At 47.6% G+C, this 21,949-nt stretch overlaps 3 protein-coding genes across 3 annotated transcripts; 2 read left to right on the top strand and 1 right to left on the bottom strand.

Annotated features, from left to right (window-relative positions):
• The first annotated feature begins 1,305 nt into the window (after positions 1-1,305).
• Positions 1,306-4,306, top strand: LOC127311493 (BTB/POZ domain-containing protein At3g05675). Its single transcript, XM_051341928.2, has 2 exons — positions 1,306-1,462; positions 2,788-4,306. The coding sequence occupies exon 2, from the start codon at positions 2,865-2,867 to the stop codon at positions 4,161-4,163; it is 1,299 nt and encodes a 432-aa protein (XP_051197888.1). The 5' UTR covers positions 1,306-1,462; positions 2,788-2,864; the 3' UTR covers positions 4,164-4,306.
• Positions 4,307-5,640: 1,334 nt separating this feature from the next.
• LOC127311494 (short-chain dehydrogenase TIC 32 B, chloroplastic) lies at positions 5,641-7,522 on the bottom strand. Its single transcript, XM_051341929.2, has 6 exons — positions 7,097-7,522; positions 6,760-7,002; positions 6,614-6,695; positions 6,427-6,514; positions 6,173-6,219; positions 5,641-6,092 (listed from the first exon to the last, which is right to left on the bottom strand). Exons 1-6 carry the CDS (start codon positions 7,474-7,476, stop codon positions 5,847-5,849), a joined length of 1,086 nt encoding a protein of 361 aa, XP_051197889.1. The 5' UTR covers positions 7,477-7,522; the 3' UTR covers positions 5,641-5,846.
• Positions 7,523-20,748: 13,226 nt separating this feature from the next.
• On the top strand, positions 20,749-21,949 carry LOC127316261 (uncharacterized). Its single transcript, XM_051346664.1, has 2 exons — positions 20,749-21,207; positions 21,287-21,949. The coding sequence occupies exons 1-2, from the start codon at positions 20,749-20,751 to the stop codon at positions 21,947-21,949; spliced, it is 1,122 nt and encodes a 373-aa protein (XP_051202624.1).

Genomic DNA, 21,949 nt, shown 5'->3' with positions numbered 1-21,949 from the left:
GGCTGAATAGCTTATCTGGTTCAGTTTGAAGGCATTGATGAAAAGAGAGAGATTTGATGGGAAGCAAATTTGGTGCACATGAGCACCAGTGCTCTCAATTTTCAAAATATTTAAAAACTGCATTTCTGCGTTTCAAAAAATCATCACATTTATTCCATGAATACATAAACATGTTCTGAATATTTATGCAAAGTTTCGGTAGAAATTGCATTGTATTTTGAGCTACAGGAATAAAACAAAAATGTGGCTACGTATAGATGTATATATTTGTCAGAAATTTGTCTTTTTTGTATAGCTTAAAATATAACATATTTTTCTCTAAAATTTCTATCGTACCTTCAAAATGTTTATATGTGTGTGGGTATTTAATTCCATATTTTTTAAAATCCAAAAAATATGATTTTTAAAAATAAGGAGCATTGGTGCTCATGTGTCAAATACACTTTTCGGATTTGATGGGCTGTCAAACTTAGACTATCATCAACGGTAAAGAATAAAAACTGCCTGGACCTATTTGATTCGATGGAATTTCATGTTACCCTTTTGAGGATTGTATAGTTGTCATGAGTTTTTAAAGAATAAATAGAGTCGTTTTCAAGTTTGAGAGCAGATTTGGTGCACCCAGGTGCCAGTGCTCCTGATTTTTGTAATATTTAAAAATTGTATTTATATGTTTTAAAAAATTATAAATTTTATTTCACAAATACATACACACGTTCTGAATACTCGTGTAAATTTTTGGTAGAAATTGCATTGTATTTTGAGCTCAGGAAAAATAACAAATTTATAGGGAAAGAAACTTTAGATTTTTGTCAGAAATTTGTCTTTTTCGTATGGCTCAAAATACAACATATTTTCATCCGAAATTTACACAATACCTTCAAAAATGTTTATAAATATGTACCCATTAAATTTCAGATTTTTTGGAATCACGAAAATATGTTTTTCAAATACTGGGATCACTGGAGCTCATGTGCCAAAGAGACTTTTCGCGTTTTCAAGGGTTCATTTGAAGGATAGTTTTATATGAGAACTCCCACATCCAACTTGAACAGAAATGAGGCAACATATTTGCTTTTTCATTGATGTGGAAAAAGAGAGTGTAGGAACAAAGTAGTAATGCATCTCTTGGCTTGAACAATTTTGCGTCGACATACATATGTGCCTGTGTGGACGTGGAAAAAGTTCGGTTTAAACCTGGGTGCCATGTGAACCCTAGCTGGAAATGTGGACGTGGGCATAGATATCTGCGAACTCCGCTGGCCCACGCCACGCGGCGGCACAATCGGCCGAGATGGAGCCTGCATTTCCATATGCCGTGCACACCCCCTTTCCACGTTCCACAACTCCCCAAGTTGCAGCCTCTACCGCCCACCGCTTCCCCCTCATCGGCGACGGCGGCCGTACCCTCGTCCGCCCGCCTCCCAGGGCGCCCTCGCCGCCGATCATCCAGCCGCGGGAGGTACTGCGCCCCCGATCCACACACCCACACATCCATCCTCCCGGCCGGCTGCTGATTTCTCCCCCTTTGCCGATCGCCGTCGCCGCCGCCGCCGCCGCCGCCGCTTAAATCTGGGGTTATTCCGTCGTTAGAACCTAGGGTTAGGACGTGCAGGTAGAGCCTCCTCGTGACGCACCCCTCCATCTTGTTCCCCGAGGAGCGCGTAGGAATCGGGTTGGCTGGGTTGGAGGATGCCTTCGAATCCACTGGTTGCAGATGGTGCGACGCACCTCTCGATCTCGACTTCGGCTTGCCTGTTGGCTAGCCTTAGCGTCTGCTAGCTCGATGCCCACGGATTTACAGCACATGCGTATCGGATTTTGCTCGGAGCCGGGTTTTGTTGCAGGAATGCAATGAAATGGGGCGGCTCTTTTCGGAGCAGACTGGCGGTGGAAGTCAAAGTTTCATCGCAGTTATCGGCATGCCAAGTGTTCACTCTGATCGATTTGTGATTTTAAAAAAATGCGTAGAAACGGTTCGGAGTTCCGATGCCGTTAGTTAGTACCGCCAAATTGGGTTTAATGCAGAAGAAACTTTTGCGAGAAGAGGAAGGTTCCATACTTCCATGGTTAACCGAGAGTCTGACTATATACTCTTAACTCAGATTCGGACTAGCGGCATTAGTTAGTACCGCCAAAATGGGTTATTGTACAAGAAACTATCCAAATGAAGGAAGGTTCCGTACTTCCATGGTTAACCGAGCGTCTGACTGTCTACTCTAACTCAGATTCAGACACTTATCGCTTCATGTTGTGGTTACCGGAGGCGGGTTTTGTTGCAGGAATGTCATGAAATGGGGTGTCTCTTTTCGGAGCAGACTAGTGGTGGAAGTTGTTTCGTCTCGGTTATGGGCATGCCAAGTGTTCACTCTGAACGATTTGTGATTTTAAAAAAATAAATGCGTAGAAACGGTTCGTTGTTCTAGTGCCGTTAGTTAGTACCGCCAGAATGGGTTATTCCAGAAGAAACTATCCAAATAACCGAGTGTCTGACTGCCTACTCTAACTCAGATTCGGACTCAGTTATCGCTTCATGTAGTGGTTACCGGACGTCGAGAAGTGTATCATTTATTTGCTTTTGAATTCCGGTGCCGATAGTACCCATAACTGAGAAGGTTATTGCAGACAAAAGTGCACAAAAAGGAAGGTTCCACTGTATATCGGTTATGGGAGGTTGAGAATTATATTGCTTGCTTTGGTAGTAATGTTGTACTAGGATTTATAACCAGAGTTCCTGTTTTGTACCAGCAGTCAAATCAACTCATCGTGTTTCCATTATTTCCGCAGGCTTGTGGAGTTTCTGTTGCAAGCAAACATGGAAAATCATTGCTGGTGATCTCCACTGTGTACTTCGTAGTTCAAATATGGATTATGTCAAAGAAGGCGACGAATACAAGTTCGCTGATGAGGCTACAAGCGATATCCGTGTCTGCTTTAGACAGATTGGCGAGCAGCCGGAATGGTTCCCTTGCCACTCGTCTGTCCTTTCAGTGGGTAGCAGTTATTTTGCAGGCTTGCTTGGTCGGAGTGATATCCGTTCTAATAAATGTGTTGAAGTTGAGTGCCCAAGAGTTGAGTATGACCATTATGTCAAGGTGTTGAAGTTGATGTATCTTCGGTGGGAAACGATTGTAGAGTCGTTTGACTCTGTTAAGTCCGCTCTCGGCGTTCTTCGGGCATCAACCTCTCTCAAATGTAGGTTGATTATCGCAGGCTGTGTTGCATATCTTGAATCTGCTTCCTGGGATGAAAAGGAGGAGGAAGAGATTTTACAATTAGCTCAGAACCTGGGCCCAGAAGCTGAACCTTTGTTAGTCCGTTTGCAAGCTCCCAGTGAAAGCGCTGTGAAGAAGGTTTTCATCTCCGCAATACGTTTTGCTACGTCCATGGAAAGTTCATTTGCTCCTTTCTTTGATGACCTCAAGACTTCTGCCCAAGAGCAAATTGACTTCATGCTCCACGACGGTGACGACCCGTCTATTGTTATGATGGATGAAGGTATAAGGTCTGTGTTGAGGGAAGGTTTGACAAAACTGTTGTCAACATTTATAACTGGAGTAGATCTCCTGGCCTCGGAGTTTGATCAATCACCTGAACAAGCAGAGAAAAGGATCCTGCGTAGCTTAGTTGACATTGACTGGATAACCAATGTCCTGACAAGGATTGAAATGATGACCGAGTTTGTTTCTGGCTGGTTAGAAACCTCAGATCATGTTATCTCCGTGGTTCAGGACAAGAAGTATAGCTCAGGTCTGTGGGCTGTCAAGGTAAAGCTTATTGAAGTGACAGGAAAGGCCTTGGATGCTGTTGGCTATGGCTCTGTTATTCTCCCGTCAGCATCCAGAGCCCGTTTGCTGAAGGCATGGCTTCCGTACATCCGAATGACAAAGTGCTGCCTTGATGATGGTAAGACGAAAGACGAGGCGTTTCCTCAGATGGATGCGGACTTGTGTCAGAATATTGAGAGTGCAATGGTTTCTATGATTTTAGCATTGCCTTCAGGTGATCAGTCAGATATCCTGTCCGAGTGGATGCTGAAAGCAGACCAGTTCAGATATCCTGACCTCACTGAGGCATTTGAGATGTGGTGTTATCGCAGTAAAACAGCAGTTAGAAGGCTGAAGGCAAGGACAGATAATGGTGGCAATTGTATTAGCTTGTAAGGTTACCCAATAATTGAATCATTTTGGTGTAGACTGTAAGAGTAAAATTAGCTGGTTGGTACCAGGTATATGTGAACCAATTTCTCATTCTTGTGTGTTGTAAACAGTCACCCAGGTTATATACTACCAGTTCTCTTGTAGTATCTTCATTGCCTCATCTAAAATCACCGAAGTCATCTAATAATTGTACCGGTGTGGAGATATTCCAGATTATAGTTCATGAGTTCATGTTGCAACTGAACATCTGCAGTGTAAAAAGAAAAGTTAAAGCCTATAATGACTGATACTCATGTTTTATTTTCCTTATTATTACTTTTTAAACCAGGTTCAGAGTTTCTAGACTGAGTGTGCAACTCCCAGTTCCAATCCGGTCTGGTATATGCCCCTTTTGCTCCACAAACTGCTTAAGCATGGATCCTGAAAGACTTTGTTCCATGGCGTGCTTTCCAGGTTGTATGGCCAAAAATGCTAGCTCCTCTTTAATAAGCAAATAGACTGATGGTCTTTTTATCCAGACCTCACAGTTATTAATTTCGATAAACTAAATAAAATAATTGAAATGTTTTTTTTTGGTGTTCGCCATTTTGTTCCTATATTTCTTTAGCAGTCATTCTTTAGGATTCCTGTACAACTTAATGAAGTGGTCAATCAGATAGGTTGGGAAATTTAGTTGATAGATATCAATTGTCTTCACTGAACTGCTTGCTTCAAATATAACACTAAATTATGGGTCATCCTAACCCAGCTACTCATTACATCATTAGCCAACTTCATTCCTAATCAAAACGAAACCATTTGGGATTTGGCAACTTCTGTGAAAGCGGCGCATTCATTAGTTGTCCCGTTGTGGCACAGGAATCTTCTTGGCCTCTTTAGCTTTTATCTTCAACTGATTGCAGCCATCATTAGGCCAATCTTGCGCTAATCATATCTTAAATCATTCCAGGCACTTGGCTAAGTACACATAGTAGGTCTGGTTATGTGCTTAATTAGAAGAAAGTGCTTTTTTCTGTGATAGCAGGAGGGAAATGATTGCTAGCAGATGTCCTGCTTAATTCTTCCAATCTCCTGATGTGTTAGGGCTAGCTAAAAAAGGAGCTTTCCTCCTAGTGGAACATAAAGCAGATGGTTAACAAGTGTTTTTTGTGTTAATGAAGCATCTTCCGCATCTTTTTTTATGTTGCCGACTTTTCCTACCCGTGCAAAATGAGATATAGAATTTGCAAGCTGCTCCATTTGAGATTGAGAACCAAATCTAAGGCCCCCTTTTTTTCTTCAGTTGCAGACAAGCAATTCGATGCCAGGCATGATTAGATGACGTGCGAACAGTGAATTCCACTAATTCAAGGGCCCAATTAAAAGAAGAGTATCTAGCTCAATGGAAATGATTATTACATGGTGGTGGAGTTGAACATTTGATCTGTAATCTAACCTATTCTATTCTGATTGATGGACAGGGAAGAACGTGAGACACTGATATCTGCATAGAAAGCTCTGATACACACTAACATTATACTGACAGTATACATATATGGTATGTATTTACAGCTATACCCTGATACGTATGCCACTACTGCTAACACTACCCATAGCAGTTTCTGAAACTATCATCTAGGTTCCTTGTTACAGGCCTCTTGAAGCTGTTTGCCGCCAGCAACATCAAAATTTCCGGTGCGACGCCTCCTAGGCGATAGCCATGCCGCGGTCGGCGTTGGAGTTCTGAACCTGGAGCCTGAAGCTTGTGGGATGGACAACGCCCTGCTTCTCCTTCTCAGCGGTGATGCCTTCGGAGAAGCTCCACAGCTTGGAGGCCTCCTTGGAGCTGGACGCTAGCTTCGACGGCGACGCCTCGTTGCAGTCCGCGAAGTACTTGCCCGACACCCCCGCCACCGCTGGGTGCACCGCCGCGTAGCATGTCGTTGCGGCTGCCTGCGTCGATGGACATACAAGGGTGAGTGGTCATAGCAAAGACTGTTGATCAGCTGAATTGGATAAGGCGAGTAACTGACCTGATGAACCGTCTTGAGGAGCTTGGATGCCAGGAAGAACACTGTATCTGCAAAAGTTGTTCCAGTGTACGTATAAGAACATTTGCTAGTAGGATTATTCGGGTAACTATTGAGGTTATTGTATCACTCGCTTGATCGAGTAGGAAAGCTCATCGTGTGAGTGACGCTGGGCCCACATGCCGGCCTCACATGCGACGATCGATGGTATTTTTGAAAACAGTTTGGGGAAAAGGTGAGAAGAGAAGGAGACGTACTGGTGACGAGGCCGGCACGGTCGCGGATGAGGCGTGTCCTGACGATGCCGGGGTGGACGCAGTTAGCCGTCACGTTCGCGCCCATCTCCTGTAGGTGTCAAAGTTAACAAGAAGCAGCAAAGCTATGGTTAATTAAGATGTTAATTAAGGTGATTAAGCTCTGAGAGATGATGAAGAGATGAATTACCTTGAGACGCTCGGCGAGTGCGTTGGTGTGGAGCACGTTGGCGAGCTTGGAGAGGGCGTAGGCCTTCGTCGGATCGTACGGCCTGGAAGGTTCGACCAAATTAACTCACGTGAATCTCAAGTTAAGCACGGTGACGTTCGACGTACGTGGTCTTGCGGGTGACTCGGTGGAGGTAGGCGAAGGGGTCGTCGGCGGCGGCGAACCAAGTGTGGACGGTGGATGAGACGTTGACGACGCGGCCCTGGACGCCGGTGTCCCTCGCCGTCTCCGCCATCCTCCCCAGCAGCAGCCTGGTGAGCAGGAAGTGGCCCAGGTAGTTGGTGGCGAACGTCATCTCCACCCCGTCCTCCGACACCGCCAACCGGTCCGCGAACTGCCCCGCGTTGTTGCTGCACATGCATGCACGGTATGAGTTAGCTAATTATACAGTGATCGCCGGCAAAGATGGGGAGAGTGGCCGGGCGGCCGGCCGTCCGGACGTACATGAGGAGGTTGAGCGGGAGGCGGAGGGCGAGGAAGCGCCTGGCGAAGCGGCGGACGGAGCCGAGGGAGGAGAGGTCGAGCGGCAGCACCACGACGCGGCCGGCGTCCGTGGCGGGGCCGAGCTCGGCGAGGAGGCGCGCGCGGGCGTCCTCGGCCGCCTTGAGGTTTCTTGCCGGGAGGACCAGCCTGGCGCCGCGCTTGGCCAGCACCCGCGCCGTCTCCGCCCCGATCCCCGACGTGGCGCCCGTGACGATGGCGGTGATGTGGCTCAGGTCGCCGGCGCCGTCCGTGGCCTCCTCGGCGGTGGTGCGCGAGCCGAAGCCGCTCGGGCCCGCCGTGCCGGCCAGGTACCTCAGCGGGCTCAGCATGGTAGTGGTCATAGAGGAGGCTGGAAGGAAGAGATTGTGAGTTGTGGCGATGCGACAATCGAAGGAGAAAGAGGGGTATAAGTAGCCGGAGATTTAAGCCGCCTCTCACGGTTGCGCGGCGTGGGTGCACTCTGGAAAGCGACGTCAGCTTGTTCTCTTGGTGTTTGCACGAGCGGATACGTCCTAAGTCCTGTTGGTGCGTGTCAGTCGAGTGAGCATGGTTTTAAATAGCCAGCTATAGGCTATAGCCGCGAGCTTTTTCAAAACAGCTGTAGCTCGGCTATAACCGGCTATTTAAGGACTTTGATACCTTTAGTCAGGCTATAGCAGCATGCGGGAAAGACTATAGCGAGGCTATAACCTAGCTATGACCAGCTATTTAAAATAGAGAGAGTGAGTGAGTGACCGCGAGGCCGCGATCATCGACAATATCCTCTTATTTTCTTAGGTGTGCTTGACTCAGATGATTGCCTATCTGCTAGGAGTAGCTGCTAGTGCATAATGTATACATATACAGTAGTGAAATATTTAGTGGATCATATCCCTCTCCCGGTAGAGTAATTAATTGGTATGACTAATTTCTCGGTTAGGTGATATCATAGAAACTCAGTTACAGTCCATGCATGATGCAACTCGTGACTATAACAGATCACAAAGCAATCTAATGTTCTGGAGCATTTGCAACCCTTGTCGCAACTAATGACGAGCACGAATCACGGTCTACGCATGTAATTAGAAAAATCTCAGTTACAACCCATGTTGCAACTCATAATAGCACGAATCTAATGCAATCATACGGTATGTATTGCAAGGAAGATCGATCCCAATTTCTACCCATGTTTAAGAGTCGACTAACTAGTAAAGCCATAATTAATTTGGATCTTCGGTATACGGTATGTATTGCAAGGAAGATCGATCCCAATTTCGTTATTTTTGGGCCGCCAATATCACCACTCCCACGTGAGGGTGCTTCGTGTAACTGTGAAAAATGGAAAACCTAACTCCTTCTTGTAAATGTTGTGCGTGTTTTCGATGTCTTAATAGGCTCTTGAGATCATGTGGTTGGTAGTATCATTTTGATATTAATGTATATTTTCTATTGAAAACTATTTTTTGGAACACTTTAGTATAAAATAATCTTTTTTCAAAAATGATTCCATAACTATCTATTTTTCTTGACGCCAGGGGCCTTCATTCTATTGAGCATGATACCCTAGGGGCAGGCTAGCTGCAAAAGGATTGATTAGCTTGAACAAAACAAATCATGATAATGCTAATTTGTGTTGAACTTTCGAGAAAGGGTTAGCTTGTTTAAACCCATTCATGTATTTATGCCATACTCGGTGTTTGGCTCTGTATGTTTTACTCGTTGATTACGAAAGAATAGAACATTGCCAATTTTCCGCCTCTAGGCTGTATAGGGGTTAAGGTGGAGGACAAATAGGAGCTGATGTTGACCGGATGGTCTAACTATCAATTGCTTAAGATTTTTCTAGTTCCCATCTGACATCGTCAAATGTTGATCCGGCGTTGTTATATTTTCCCAAATAAAGTAAACTATTACAACATAGTGAGCAATGATTGCATTTGTATGAATAAACTTGTAGACTTGACAAAGAGTTATAGTTCTTAGTCGGATCAAAAGAAAATGCATTAGGTGGACAAACTGTTATAACAAACTTGAACATTTTGTTGACCTGTGTGTTAGGATTTAATTAGTTTACTTAATTAAAGGGAATCCTCCCTATGTAACCGTCGTCGTGCGGTTGCTTCGGCAACCGACGCGACGCTCCCTCACACCCCCACGATCAGTCGCGTCTCCTCTTCGCGACGGTTGACCTTGTATAAATACCCGATTGTCAATGGAATAAAGAACACAGTTCGATTCATTTGCTTCTCTCTCGATCGCTCTCAGTTTTCCTTCGAACACGTTATCAGCACGCTCTCAATCCTGAGCGATTTCGAGATCGGAAGAGACAAGAACAAGAAGAAAAGGTGAGAAACAATGCCTGCAGGAGGTTTCCTTGGATTCCTCCTTCGTCTTCTTCGCCAGGAAAGTCGCCGGAGCCGCCTCGTCGCGCGCCGCCGCCATGGTGCTGGTGGACTTCGCCGCCACAACCGCCATGTGCAGCGCCTTCGACATCTTGGTGGCCGTCGCCAAGTCTTCCGCCGGAACGAACGCCATCGCTATGGCTTCCACTGGTATGGAGGTCGCCGCCATGGCCCTCGTCGTGGTCGCGGAGGTGGTGATGGCGCAGGGCCATCAAACGCCCAAGTCGTCCCATCCACATCCGCCCCAATGGAGATGCCGGAGGCACAGCCGCTGCCGGCGTGGATTCTCGCCGGACCAGCCGCGCCAAACCTCTACGCCGACGAGGAGATGGAACCGGCGGACGATGACGTTGGCGTCGACGTCGACGACTCGGCCCTCGCCGCTCCGCCCCCACCCCTGCCTTGCCCGGTGCACGGCTGGGCCTGCCCGAGGCTTGCACAGCAGGGAATCCATGTCCAGGAGGAGGCCGAGCCCGTGGTGCCTGAGGCGGCGTCGCCGGACCTGCCGTCCCCAACTCCGGCGCACGAGCCCGGCCCGTCAAGCGTCGAGTCCGCCACGCCAAGCGCTGGACTCGCACCGATGGCCGTGCGTGACGCCGTCCTCGACAACGACGCGGGAGGCTCTGCCGCCGCTGCACAGCCTCCTCAACGCCGCATCCGCTTCATCGTGCCGCGCGCCGTGCTGCAGGCCAGCCGCGCCGGCCGGCGGCCGGGGGAGTGGAGCCCGGCGAGGCTCTCCAACGGCCACTCCAACGGCGTCGCCCCGGGGACCCTGCTCCCTGGAGGATCCTCCGACGAGGAAGAGGACGGCCAGAACACCCGTCGCCGGTGATTGCTGATGCGGCCGGCCGGCCTCGTGCTCTCCGCGTGGTTTTGAGAGTGCATACGTGGCCATGTGCATGCGGAGACACCAGCAGGCCTTGCTGTCTACTCCGTATTTACTACTAGTAGCTATTTGCTTTATTGCTTCGTAGTACTAGTTCAGCTTATTAGCAAATTAGTCTTATAACAGTGGTTCTAATTTAGTCCTGTTTAGACTCTGTTTAATTCAGTACAAGTTTTTCAGTACTGTTTTTCAGTTCAAGTACTATGTGTATTACTGAAAATGTGTGATGTAATACATTTCCGTGTGTGCACATGTTGAGATTTATTACATTCACTGTTTGCAATTGAGATTGTAAATTTCTTGCAAACTGAAATGCAAAATTCAAAGTGATTTCCTTCAAATTGATGTCTTGGGATCATGATGTGGTGTGTAGATTTATCTACCACTACTGTTTAAGCCTACATATTGTCATTTTGACATTATGATTGCCAATATGCTCTCTCATACATTTTCATTAAGTTATGACACAAGACATTCGAAGTGTGAGTATCTATACTCCGCTAATGCTGCTAGATCTACTCCAAATTTTCTTTTGGAGATTATCTACAACGTGCCATACTTAACAATTTGAGGTTCACACTAATGAGTTCAAACCCACTTCTTGAAACTTCATTTATTTTGCATAGTTCATTACGACATAACCATGATGGATTTTAATTTACGAATGTAAATTAATATTCTCTGGTTTACCATGTAGGTAAACGATGGCTCGAGAGTTCGATTCACTCGCTCTCAACGGCCACAACTACCCTATATGGGCCATGGACATCAAGATCGCCCTTGCGTCCCGTGGATTAGTGCGTGCAATCCAGACTCCAGGATTTTAAGTCTGTCGGGGAGTACAATCATGAGGTTCATAAGATCAGTTCCAAACTGCGCTTTTGCGGGAAGGAACCTACTGATGCGGAGAAGATAGAGAAAACTCTGTCGACTATGCTCCCATCTGACAGAATCCTCCAGCAGCAGTACCGTGCTCGCGACTACCAAGTCTATTCCGATCTTATTCATATCTTACTTCAGGCTGAAAAGCATGATGAGCTACTCGCTAAGAATGGCTCTCAGCGTCCGGTTGGTTCTCAACCTCTACCTGAAGTTCATATGAATGTCGCGAACGGACGAAAGTTTGATGGTGGTTTCAAAGGAAAGCCCTCTAACTTCAATGGTAAGCGAAAGCGCAACCGGAACAGGAAGCCCAGAAACTCAGACCGTGGGAAAGGCACCGCAAAGTCCAAGTTTGACAAATCTAAGCTTTGCGACAAGTGTGGATGCTACACGCACCCCACTGACAAGTGCAAGACCCCAAGGCATCTGGCCATTCTGTACCAACAATCCCATGGACGCAACGCACCTCGAGGGAAAAGGTTTGAAGCCAACTTCAACCTTCATCCAGATGGCACCGATGGAGCTGGCTGTTCGCAAGACGTTCCCTCGGGACCAAGCAACGCCGTTACTCTCCTTCCATCAAAGGACCCTGCAGGAACGGAGGACATGATGGTTGAGTACACCTCAACCGACGTGTTTGGAGACTTCGACTAGTCCCGCTACCTCCTTAGTGACTCATATATTCATGTCCATTTGTGATGTTGTAATAGAACATAAGTATTGTTGTCATTTATATTGTATCAGCACTTTGATATAGTAAGATTGTGATCTATGTATTTAAATCAAGGATTCTTATTGAAAATTCTTCATTTTTATATATAGTTCTCTACGGGGACAATCCGATGGAAGAGGAATTATGCCTTGTGGACAGTGCTACCACAAACTCCATACTGAGGGAGTTAAAATATTTTCAGACTCTGAAAAAGATGAATGGAGATATTTTAACTATCGCTGGACGCGATACGGTAATTGTTGGCACTGGACGTGCCATATTTACCCTCCCAAACGGTACACAAGTGATCCTTGAGGATGCCTTGTTGTATCCCGATTCTTCACGTACCTTAATCAGTTATCGAGATATTCATAAGAATGGATTTCACATCGAAACCCATGAAGACAACAAAGAGGAGTATCTACTCTTCACAAAAGATTACGGATATGGCAAGCAAGTACTTGAAAAAATTCCTTCTCTGTCGTCCGGATTGTACTATACGTACATCAAGCCCGTAGAACATGTTGCTTACAATAGAGGCATTTTTCTGAAACCTTCCCAGCCGACCCACCTCGCCGCCGCGGATCCGGTGGTTTCCCCTCCTCCGCCGGCTGCTCCGGCAGCGGGAGGGTGGGGGAACGCCGGATCCCGGTGTGTAAATAGTGTAGGGTTTATTAGGAGCTCAGCCGGCGGCGCTTTGGAGGCGGAGGCGCGGCCGGTGCGGCGTTTGGTGGCGGCGCTCATCCCCTTCGACGACGGCGTTCTCTGGAGCTCCGCCGTGGAGCGGCCGCTCTCCTCGCGTCTGCAGCTCTCGGGAGCTGCCGTGCACGCTTACCCCTGGCCGGATCTGGGACGACGGATCCGGCGATCAAAGTTGAGGAAGATGGTGATGTTGCTTGGCTTGTCGACGACGGCGGCCTCCGGGGTAGGTCCTTTGGGACCGGCGATCGGCGACTTCCCGTTCGCTGGGGGTCTGCTTCTGCTCCAAGGCGTCAAGAGGAGCAGCTGCGACGGCGCGCCACCGACGGCTCTGTGGTGCTGGCGTAGTCGGCTTGCAGAAGGGCTTGGTTGTAATTTTTTGTCTTTGTGGACCTTTCTGTATTTCTGCCAAGTTAATATCAGTTTCTTTCTCCGCAAAAAAAAAAGAACATGTTGCTTACAAGGTAATTTTCCAGAATGTTGATGCATTCCAAACCTGGCATGATCGCCTAGGCCATCCTGGTATCGGGATGATGAGGAAGATTACTAGCAATTCCATTGGTCATAATTTGCTTGAGTCCAAATTTCCTCAGTCTTCAGATTTTGTGTGCACATCATGTGCCACGGGAAAGCTTATTTTGAGGCCTTCGCACCTCAAGATACAAGCTGACCACTTCAATTTCTTGAACGAATTCAAGGAGACATTTGTGGTCCCATCCAACCATTATCTGAACCGTTTAGGTATTTCATGGTTCTTATTGACGCATCTACACGATGGTCACATGTGTGCCTTCTTTCCACACGGAACCATGCATTTGCCAAGATAATGAGGGAAGTAATTAAGTTACAGGCCCATTATCCAGAAAGTCGAATTAAATCAATTCGCATGGACAATGCTGCAGAATTCTCCTCACGTGCTTTCAATGACTATTGCATGGCCCTGGGGATTGAAGTTCAGCACTCTGTTCCATACGTCCACACTCAAAATGGTTTGGCTGAATCCCTAATTAAGAGGATCAAACTCATTGCAAGACCTTTGTTGATGAATTGCAGCTTGCCAACATCGTGTTGGGGTCATGCAGTTTTACACGCTGCTGACTTAATACAATTGCGACCTACTGCATATCACAGTACTTCCCCTCTGCAATTGGTACGTGGAAATCAACCTAGCATTTCCCATCTGCGTAAGTTCGGATGTGCTTCATACATCCCGATCTCACCACCTCAGCGGACATCCATGGGCCCACATAGGAAACTGGGGATCTATGTGGGGTACAAATCGCCGTCGATTATTAAGTACCTGGAACCTCTTATTGGGGATCTATTCACAGCCCGTCACGCTGACTGCATATTTGACGAGGAACACTTTCCGGCATTAGGGGGAGATTTCAAGTACCAGAAAGAATGCCCGGAAATTGATTGGAATGCTATCGCCATTTCAGCCTCTGATCCACGTACCCAAGAGACCGAACTACAAGTTCGGAAAATCATAAATTTGCAACATCTTGCAAATAATCTGCCAGATTCATTTACTGATTTAAAAGGTGTCACAAAATCCTTGAATCCGGCCAGAAATGCGCCCGAAAGAGTGGAGGTACCAACTAAAACCACTCAACTACCCGTTCCCAAAAAGAGGGGGAGTAGTACGGCCTCTGACCAGGATCCTGCTTCTCGCAAGCAGCAAAGGAGAGTAAGGAGAAACTCCTCAAAGTCAGTAGATGCAAGTCAACTCAACGTTGACAAACACCTTATGGGTAGTATACACCCAGTGGAAGGGCAACCTCCACAACCCAGCTCCAGCTTGCACACACTGGCTGGAACATCGGAACACCTAGACTCACGCGTATTGGGAAATCACGAAGAGTTATCAACGGTGCACGAGATATCCATCAACTATATCGATTCTGGGGAATCATTCAACCGTAAGTCTACGATTGTCGACACTTATTTTTCTGCTACAATTGCAAATACCCTTCTTAATGATCATGATCCAAGGACTATCGTTGAGTGTGAAAAACGCTCCGACTGGCCTCAATGGAAGGATGCAATACAAGCAGAATTAGCCTCGCTTAATAAAAGGAAGGTATTCACAGAAGCAATACCTACACCTCCCAGTGTTTTCCCTGTGGGATTCAAATGGGTTTTCCTCCGGAAACGGAATGAGAACAATGAGGTGGTGAGATACAAGGCAAGGCTCGTAGCACAGGGTTTCACGCAGAGACCCGGCATTGATTTCAATGAGACATATTCTCCAGTTATGAGTGGTATCACTTTCCGATATCTAATATCTTTGGCAGTACAAAATCGTCTATCTATGCAGTTGATGGATGTCGTGACTGCATATCTTTATAGGTCACTAGATTCGGACATATACATGAAGGTTCCTGACGGAATCTCTGTCCCGAATGCAAGCGCAAAACGCAACATGTATTGTGTAAAACTGAACAAGTCTCTATACGGCTTGAAACAGTCGGGACGGATGTGGTACAACCGACTTAGTGAGTTCCTTCTTCGCAAGGGTTACTCCAATAGTGATGATTGCCCATGTGTCTTCATCAAGAAGTCCTCTTCAGGATTTTGCATCATTTCAGTGTACGTCAATGATCTCAACATCATTGGCAACACACAAGATATTGATGAAGCACACAATCATCTAAAGACAGAATTTGAGATGAAGGATTTGGGTCAAACCAAATTTTGCTTGGGTCTTCAACTCGAGCACCTTCCCTCAGGAATAATGGTACACCAAGCTGCCTATATCCAGAAAATATTGGAGAAATTCAATATGGACAAATCCTATCCATCTAAAACTCCCATGGTGGTTCGATCTCTAGACGTAGAGAAAGATCCGTTCAGGCCGAGGGATGATGGAGAAGAGATGTTGGGACCCGAGGTTCCATATCTCAGTGCCATTGGAGCGCTTATGTATCTTGCAAATTGTACGAGACCTGACCTCGCATTTGCAGTGAATCTACTTGCTAGACACAGCGCAGCTCCTACCAAACGCCATTGGTCGGGAGTAAAGAATGTCTTTAGATATCTCCAAGGCACAAAGGATCTTGGCCTATTCTTTCAGTTTCAGAGAAATCTGGACACCAATATGATTGGATACACAGATGCTGGCTATTTATCTGATCCCCATAATGCCAGATCACAAACCGGCTTTGTGTTCCTACATGGTGGAACTACAATATCATGGAAGTCTTCGAAACAGACTCTAGTTGCAACATCCACCAATCATTCTGAAATAATCGCATTATATGAGGCATCACGCGAATGTGTGTGGCTTCGCAGGATGATAAACCACATACAACAATCATGTGGAATTGGTTCTATCGAATCACCTACCATTATCTACGAAGATAATGCAGCCTGTGTTGCACAGATGCAAACAGGATACGTCAAGAGCAATATCACTAAGCATATTGCCCATAAGTTGTTTTATCCCCATGAACTCCAAAAGGGTGGGGAAATAAACATCTTGCAAGTCAAATCATGCGATAACCTCGCTGATCTATTCACAAAGTCTCTACCAACTTCAACGTTCCAGAAATATATTCATGGAATTGGTATGCGCCAACTTCGGGATTTGCAAGAGTCAGGGGGAGTATCTTCCTGAACTATTCCTGTTCAAAGCATCATATTACACTCTTTTTCCCTTTATGAGTTTACTTTACAGGTTCTCATAAAGGTTTTTAATGAGGTAATATCAACATAAGATTATATGTCATATTTTCTGTTTTCCCCACCGGGGTTTTTAGGAAAGTATACACGACATATTTATTGCCCTCTAAATTCTATGGATATACTTCATATCGAGTTAACGGAGGCAATAATCATTATATGTTGGATCATTTTCTCCTTATTTTCCCACAGGGTTTGAAGGAGTTTTACCAGCATATCCTACACTACTTCTCATATTTTTCCCACAGGGTTTTTGGAGAAGATTATTCCAAGGATGATCAATCACAAGTACAAGGAAGGATTAGGGGGAGTGTTAGGATTTAATTAGTTTACTTAATTAAAGGGAATCCTCCCTATGTAACCGTCGTCGTGCGGTTGCTTCGGCAACCGACGCGACGCTCCCTCACACCCCCACGATCAGTCGCGTCTCCTCTTCGCGACGGTTGACCTTGTATAAATACCCGATTGTCAATGGAATAAAGAACACAGTTCGATTCATTTGCTTCTCTCTCGATCGCTCTCAGTTTTCCTTCGAACACTGTGCAAATAAATTTGTAATCTCGGCACTACTTAATCCCTCTAGAGTTAGAAAATAGTGGATTCCATTTTTACTCACTAGTTATGCGTTTATAACAGAGTGAAAATTCGTCTAGATTGTCCCTTTTAGAAGATTTTTGCCCTTGTTTCTGATGTGTGACAGATTGGGTAAGGGCATCTCCAGCGGCGCGACGCAAACGGTCGCTGAGCGACCGTTTTCGTCCGCCGTGACCGGAAATGCGTCTGGGCATGTTCCAGCGGGGCGACGCAAAGTGACCGGGCCGTCCGCGGAGACGCAAACCTGGCCCAAATATGCGCCAGGTTTGCGTCTCGGCGGACGTCCGGAAACGTCCGCTTGTGTCTGGCGGATGTTTCGGCTGGCCCGCCTGGCAGCGACCCTGCGTCGATGCGTCTTCTCAAACGCGCCAGCGACTGCAAAGCTGCGTCGCTGCATCGTTTCGGCTGGCCCGCCTGGCAGCGACCCTGCGTCGATGCGTCTTCTCAAACGCGCCAGCGACTGCAAAGCTGCGTCGCTGCATCGCTTCGGGACACTGCGCCACTAATGACGACGATGCCTCGGCTGCCGAGCGGCCGCCCACCTCCGCCAACCAGGTTAATGGCGACGCCACGCGTCCCGCAGCCACCGCATGCCGCTGGCCTATATAAAGGGGGCGCGCGTTCTTCTTCCTCATCCACTCCTCCAAAGAAACCCTAGCTAGCCGCCACAAAGCTCGACCGTAGCGCCGCCTAGGTGTTCCTGCGACGCAGCCAAGCCCGCGAGGAAGTCCATGGCCGGTCCTGGTGGCCGGCGAGGCGGTCGAGGCCGCGGCCCTGGGCGCCCCCGTGGCCGGGGCAGGGGCCGCCGTGGTGGAGCAGCTACGGCCCCACGCTCGCCGTCGCCTGCGCCCTCCTCGTCCTCGCAGGAGGAGCGCTGCTTCGAGTTCCTCCTCCGCATCGACGACGACCCACTCGCCATCAAGCGGCTATCGGACAAGTTCGCCGAGTTCGTCGACGGCGTCGAGCCGGCGCACTTGCAGCTACGGGAGGCCAGCTGCAACTTCTGCCGCTGGACCGTGGAGGTCCTGTTCGACGGGCAGGGCAAGATGTACCTGCACACGGGGTGGGACAAGTTCGCCCGTGACCTCGACCTCGAGCCCGGCTGCCAGCTCACCTTCCTCTACGAGGGGGACGGCGAGATGATCGTCAAGGTGTTCGACGACACAGCCTGCCGCAGGCACTACTACACCGACGACTCCGGCTCCGACACCGAACGTCGAGTGTTCTTTCTTTGCAGCGAATCTGGCTATAGGCCAGACGAAGCCAGTAGTGAAGGTCTCTGTCTGTTCTTCCTCGGTAGAACCAACAAGGGCACCGTCTCCTCCCGCTGGATTTTCCAGTTTGGGTGATTGGGTGTGCCCTCGAATGTTCTTCCCTGGCAGCGAACATACGGAAATCAACACAACTGGCTTCTATTTTTTTAAATTTTATATTTGTGTCAACCATGGTTCAAACTATGTGTTAGTTTGTGTAAATCATGTGCCTAACTATGTGTTAGTTTGTGTAAAATCATGTTTTAAAATGTTATATTTGAAACTATGTTTAAATGGAGAAGAGGGAAGAAATGAAAAAAAAAATTAAATGCGTCGCCCCGCTGAAGCAGACCCCAGACGCAAACGGACGCGCGGACAAAAACGGTCATTTCTACGTCCGCAGCGCGACGCAAATGAACGCTCGCGGACATCAAAATGTGTCGCGCCGCTGAAGATGCCCTAAGGTGTGAGGTGATGTATGGGGTTCAAAATCTTAAGACAACGAGGAGGAGGCATGGAACAAAAAACAAGTAAAATGCTAAACTAGGGTAAAACCGCGTTCAGAGTCTCCTAAATGATTTTGCAAAAAAATAATCCAGATGAGGTATTTCAGTAAAAAAGTTAATAAATAGAGTAATATGTGCCCCAACTACGCGGTAAAAAGTGAAATTCACTCGAGAAAATTTGGATCCTTCGAGCCGTCGCGATCCTGGCAACATAGGCATATGTACTCTACGTTATATTTTTTGTTAATTGGTTCCACAAGTGGTGTGTACTTGTATATCTTGCATGTCCCTCTCCGGTATTAGCTTCCCCCTATATGTAGCACGGTGCGGTAGGAACAGTCTGGGTGTGTATTCTACCCCAGTCCATCAGAGTTCAAATCCTAAGTTTAATATTTGTGTGTCTCATAAAAGCGAAATATTTATTCTGGGTCCATCGACAGCGAGGCGTCTGTGGTAACTTTGTCAATTTTCAAGATTCAATCCGCCGGCTCAGTCTTCCGAAGGTACTCATAGGGGTAGGGTATACGTGAGTACGTTCATAGGGATGAGTGTATGCGTGTGTACGTGAGCATCTATATTTGTACTGTGTTTCTCAAAAAAAAAAATACAAGAGAGAAACGTTGTTGTTAACCTTCCTTCCGAACGTGGTTCCAGAAATTTCGTGCGTACCCAAGGAATTTCGTCTGTGGTTCGAAGAATTTTTTCTGTGCCCAAGAAATTTCGTTTTACAACTAGGAATTTCATCAGTGGTTCGAGAAATTCCGTCCGGTACCATCAGTGGTTCGAGGAATTTCGTCTGTGGTTTGAGGAATTTCGATTTCCAACTAGGAATTTCGCGCGTACCAAGGGAATTTCGTTTGTGGTTTCAGAAATTTCGGCCGTGTACCCGATGTGCAAAAGTATTATTGGTGATAATCTCGAAGGTGGTGTTTTGGCTCATAGGTGCATATGCACCTATTATAAAAAAAAAACAACTTTAAAATGTTAAAAAAATCTAAAATAAAATTTCAGGGGTACATCCTGACATTCTATGTTCGTACATAAACTTTTCGTGGGAAAACAATGTCTTATGTGGCATGTATAAAAAATACAAAAATGTCCTATACGTAGTCGTGTTGAAGCATCAAAATTTATCTTTTTTACATGAGGCAGAAAAAATAATTATTTTCTCGAAAACTTGTGAATAGAATGTCTAGATATGCATGGAAAATTTTATTTTAATTTTTTGACACTTTAAAATGTATTTTTACACAACGAGTCTGTGAAAGAGGAATTTCGTGTCTATAAGAGCAAGTCTAATAGACCTCCTAAAAGGCCCAACCTCGTAAAATAACCGCTGATATACGGGGTAGAGTTCTATCCGGCCATATAGCAGACCCCGTAAATCAGCCCCCATATCGAATTTTTTTAGTTTTGGCTACGGGGCGGCTCTTCGCCCCCTACTTGTGCGGGGCGGGAAGGGGAATAGAGGGCCAAACCACCATTCTCCCCCTCCACTGCGCGTGAAGGGTTTCAGCAAAACCCAACCGCCGCGCCCGATCTCCTCCGCCCCGCCCTTCTCGGCAACGACGCGGTCGGATCTCGCTGCCATGGATCCCCGCAAGGCCCGCCGACTGCCGGCGGTGCACCATCTTCGCCCGCGGTGGTTGATGTCCCCGTCGAAGGTCCGCCAAACGCCGGCGACGTGTCGGCCATGATCTCCGCCACCATCCCGTTGAAGAGGAAGAGGATCACGAAGCAGTTCTTCGAAGCCCCTGCGGCGGCCGCAGCTCCGCCGGCTGTGACTGCTAGAGCTGCCAAGAAGGGGGCAGGACGAAGACGAAGGTGGCCGGGCCGAGGGGTGCCCCGCTGAGCAAGGTGAAGACAAAGGCAGTCAGCCGCATCTGCCTCGCGCCTCCACCGCCCTCCAAGGCCACGACCCCTCCTCCCTCCGTTCCATCCGTGGCGACGCCCGCGCCGCCGCCACCATCCATGGACGTAGACAAGGTGTTCGATGTTGAATCCACAACATCGTACATGGACATGCTCAACTATTCCTCGATGGACTTGGACGCCGTCATCGATGCGTTCGATGGGGAGGACAATGTCGAAGGGATTGATGATCATGGCGAGGAGGAGGAGGGTGAGGGTGACGAAGCGGTCGATGACGAGGAGGTGGTTGAGGTTGATCCAGTCGCGCCGCCGAAGCCACGCACTTCGAACTACACCGAGATTGAAGATGTGACCTTGGTTCGTGCTTGGGGTAGGGTGGGGATGGATGTGTGCACCGGAGTGGACCAAGCCGCCAAGCAATATTGGCAACGCATCGAGGATCTCTACCACCAGCTGAAGCCTCGCACCAAGAGTATGGCCGACAGGTCCTACCGCTCCCTTGAAGGCCGGTGGAACACCATCAAACCAGCTTGTTCTCGTTGGAGTGCTGCCATGGACCAAGTGGCCGACAACCCCCCTAGTGGATGCGTGTCGGAGGACTATGTAAGTTTTCCAAGTTTCTTGTTGTCCATACTATGTGTTGATGATGTGCAAACATCACATTAATATTGTTGTTGTGCAGCCCAATTATGCTCAACCGAGGTACAAAGACATGGCCGGCTCCAAGCACAAGGAATTTCAGTTCCAACATTGCTTTTCCTTGCTTCAACATCTTCCTAAGTGGAAGTTGAGGGAAAGTGAACCAAAGTGCAAGAAGGAAGCAATGCTCAGCATGGATGATGAAGCGGAGGACATGAGTGCGAGAAACAAAGGCAAGCCCGAGGCCTCCAAGAAAGCCAAGGAGAGGATGAAGGTAGAAGGCAAAGCAGCTAGCTTCAAGGAGAAGTTGGATCAACTCATGAAGTCCAAGGAGGCATTGACGATGAAGACATTGGAGACCAAACTCCTCATGACCGAGAAGAAGAAGGAGGTGAATCTTGCCATGGTGGAAGCAAGGCGGGAAGATGCCAAGGTGAAGGCCGAAGTGGAATCAAGGATGATCGCACTCAAACAAGCCAAGGCGATGAAGGAGCTCTTGGCCGAGGAGAGGGAGATCATGATGATGCGCACCAAGGACATGGACGAGGATCAGCTGGTGTGGTGGAAGGAGACCAAGGCGGACATCTTGGCGAGGAAGATGCTCGCGCGTCAAGCTCGTGCTGCAAGTGTTGTTGGTGCGTCGACTCCTCGAGGTGAGTCTCCGGCGAGTGGTGGCGGCGCTGACGATGGACTCGTTGATGGTTGA

This window comes from Lolium perenne, chromosome 7 (genome assembly GCF_019359855.2).
Source record: "Lolium perenne isolate Kyuss_39 chromosome 7, Kyuss_2.0, whole genome shotgun sequence".
NCBI classification, from domain to species: domain Eukaryota; kingdom Viridiplantae; phylum Streptophyta; class Magnoliopsida; order Poales; family Poaceae; genus Lolium; species Lolium perenne.
The sequence above is the reverse complement of the archived record's forward strand: the minus strand, read 5'-3'. Positions and strand labels throughout refer to the sequence as shown.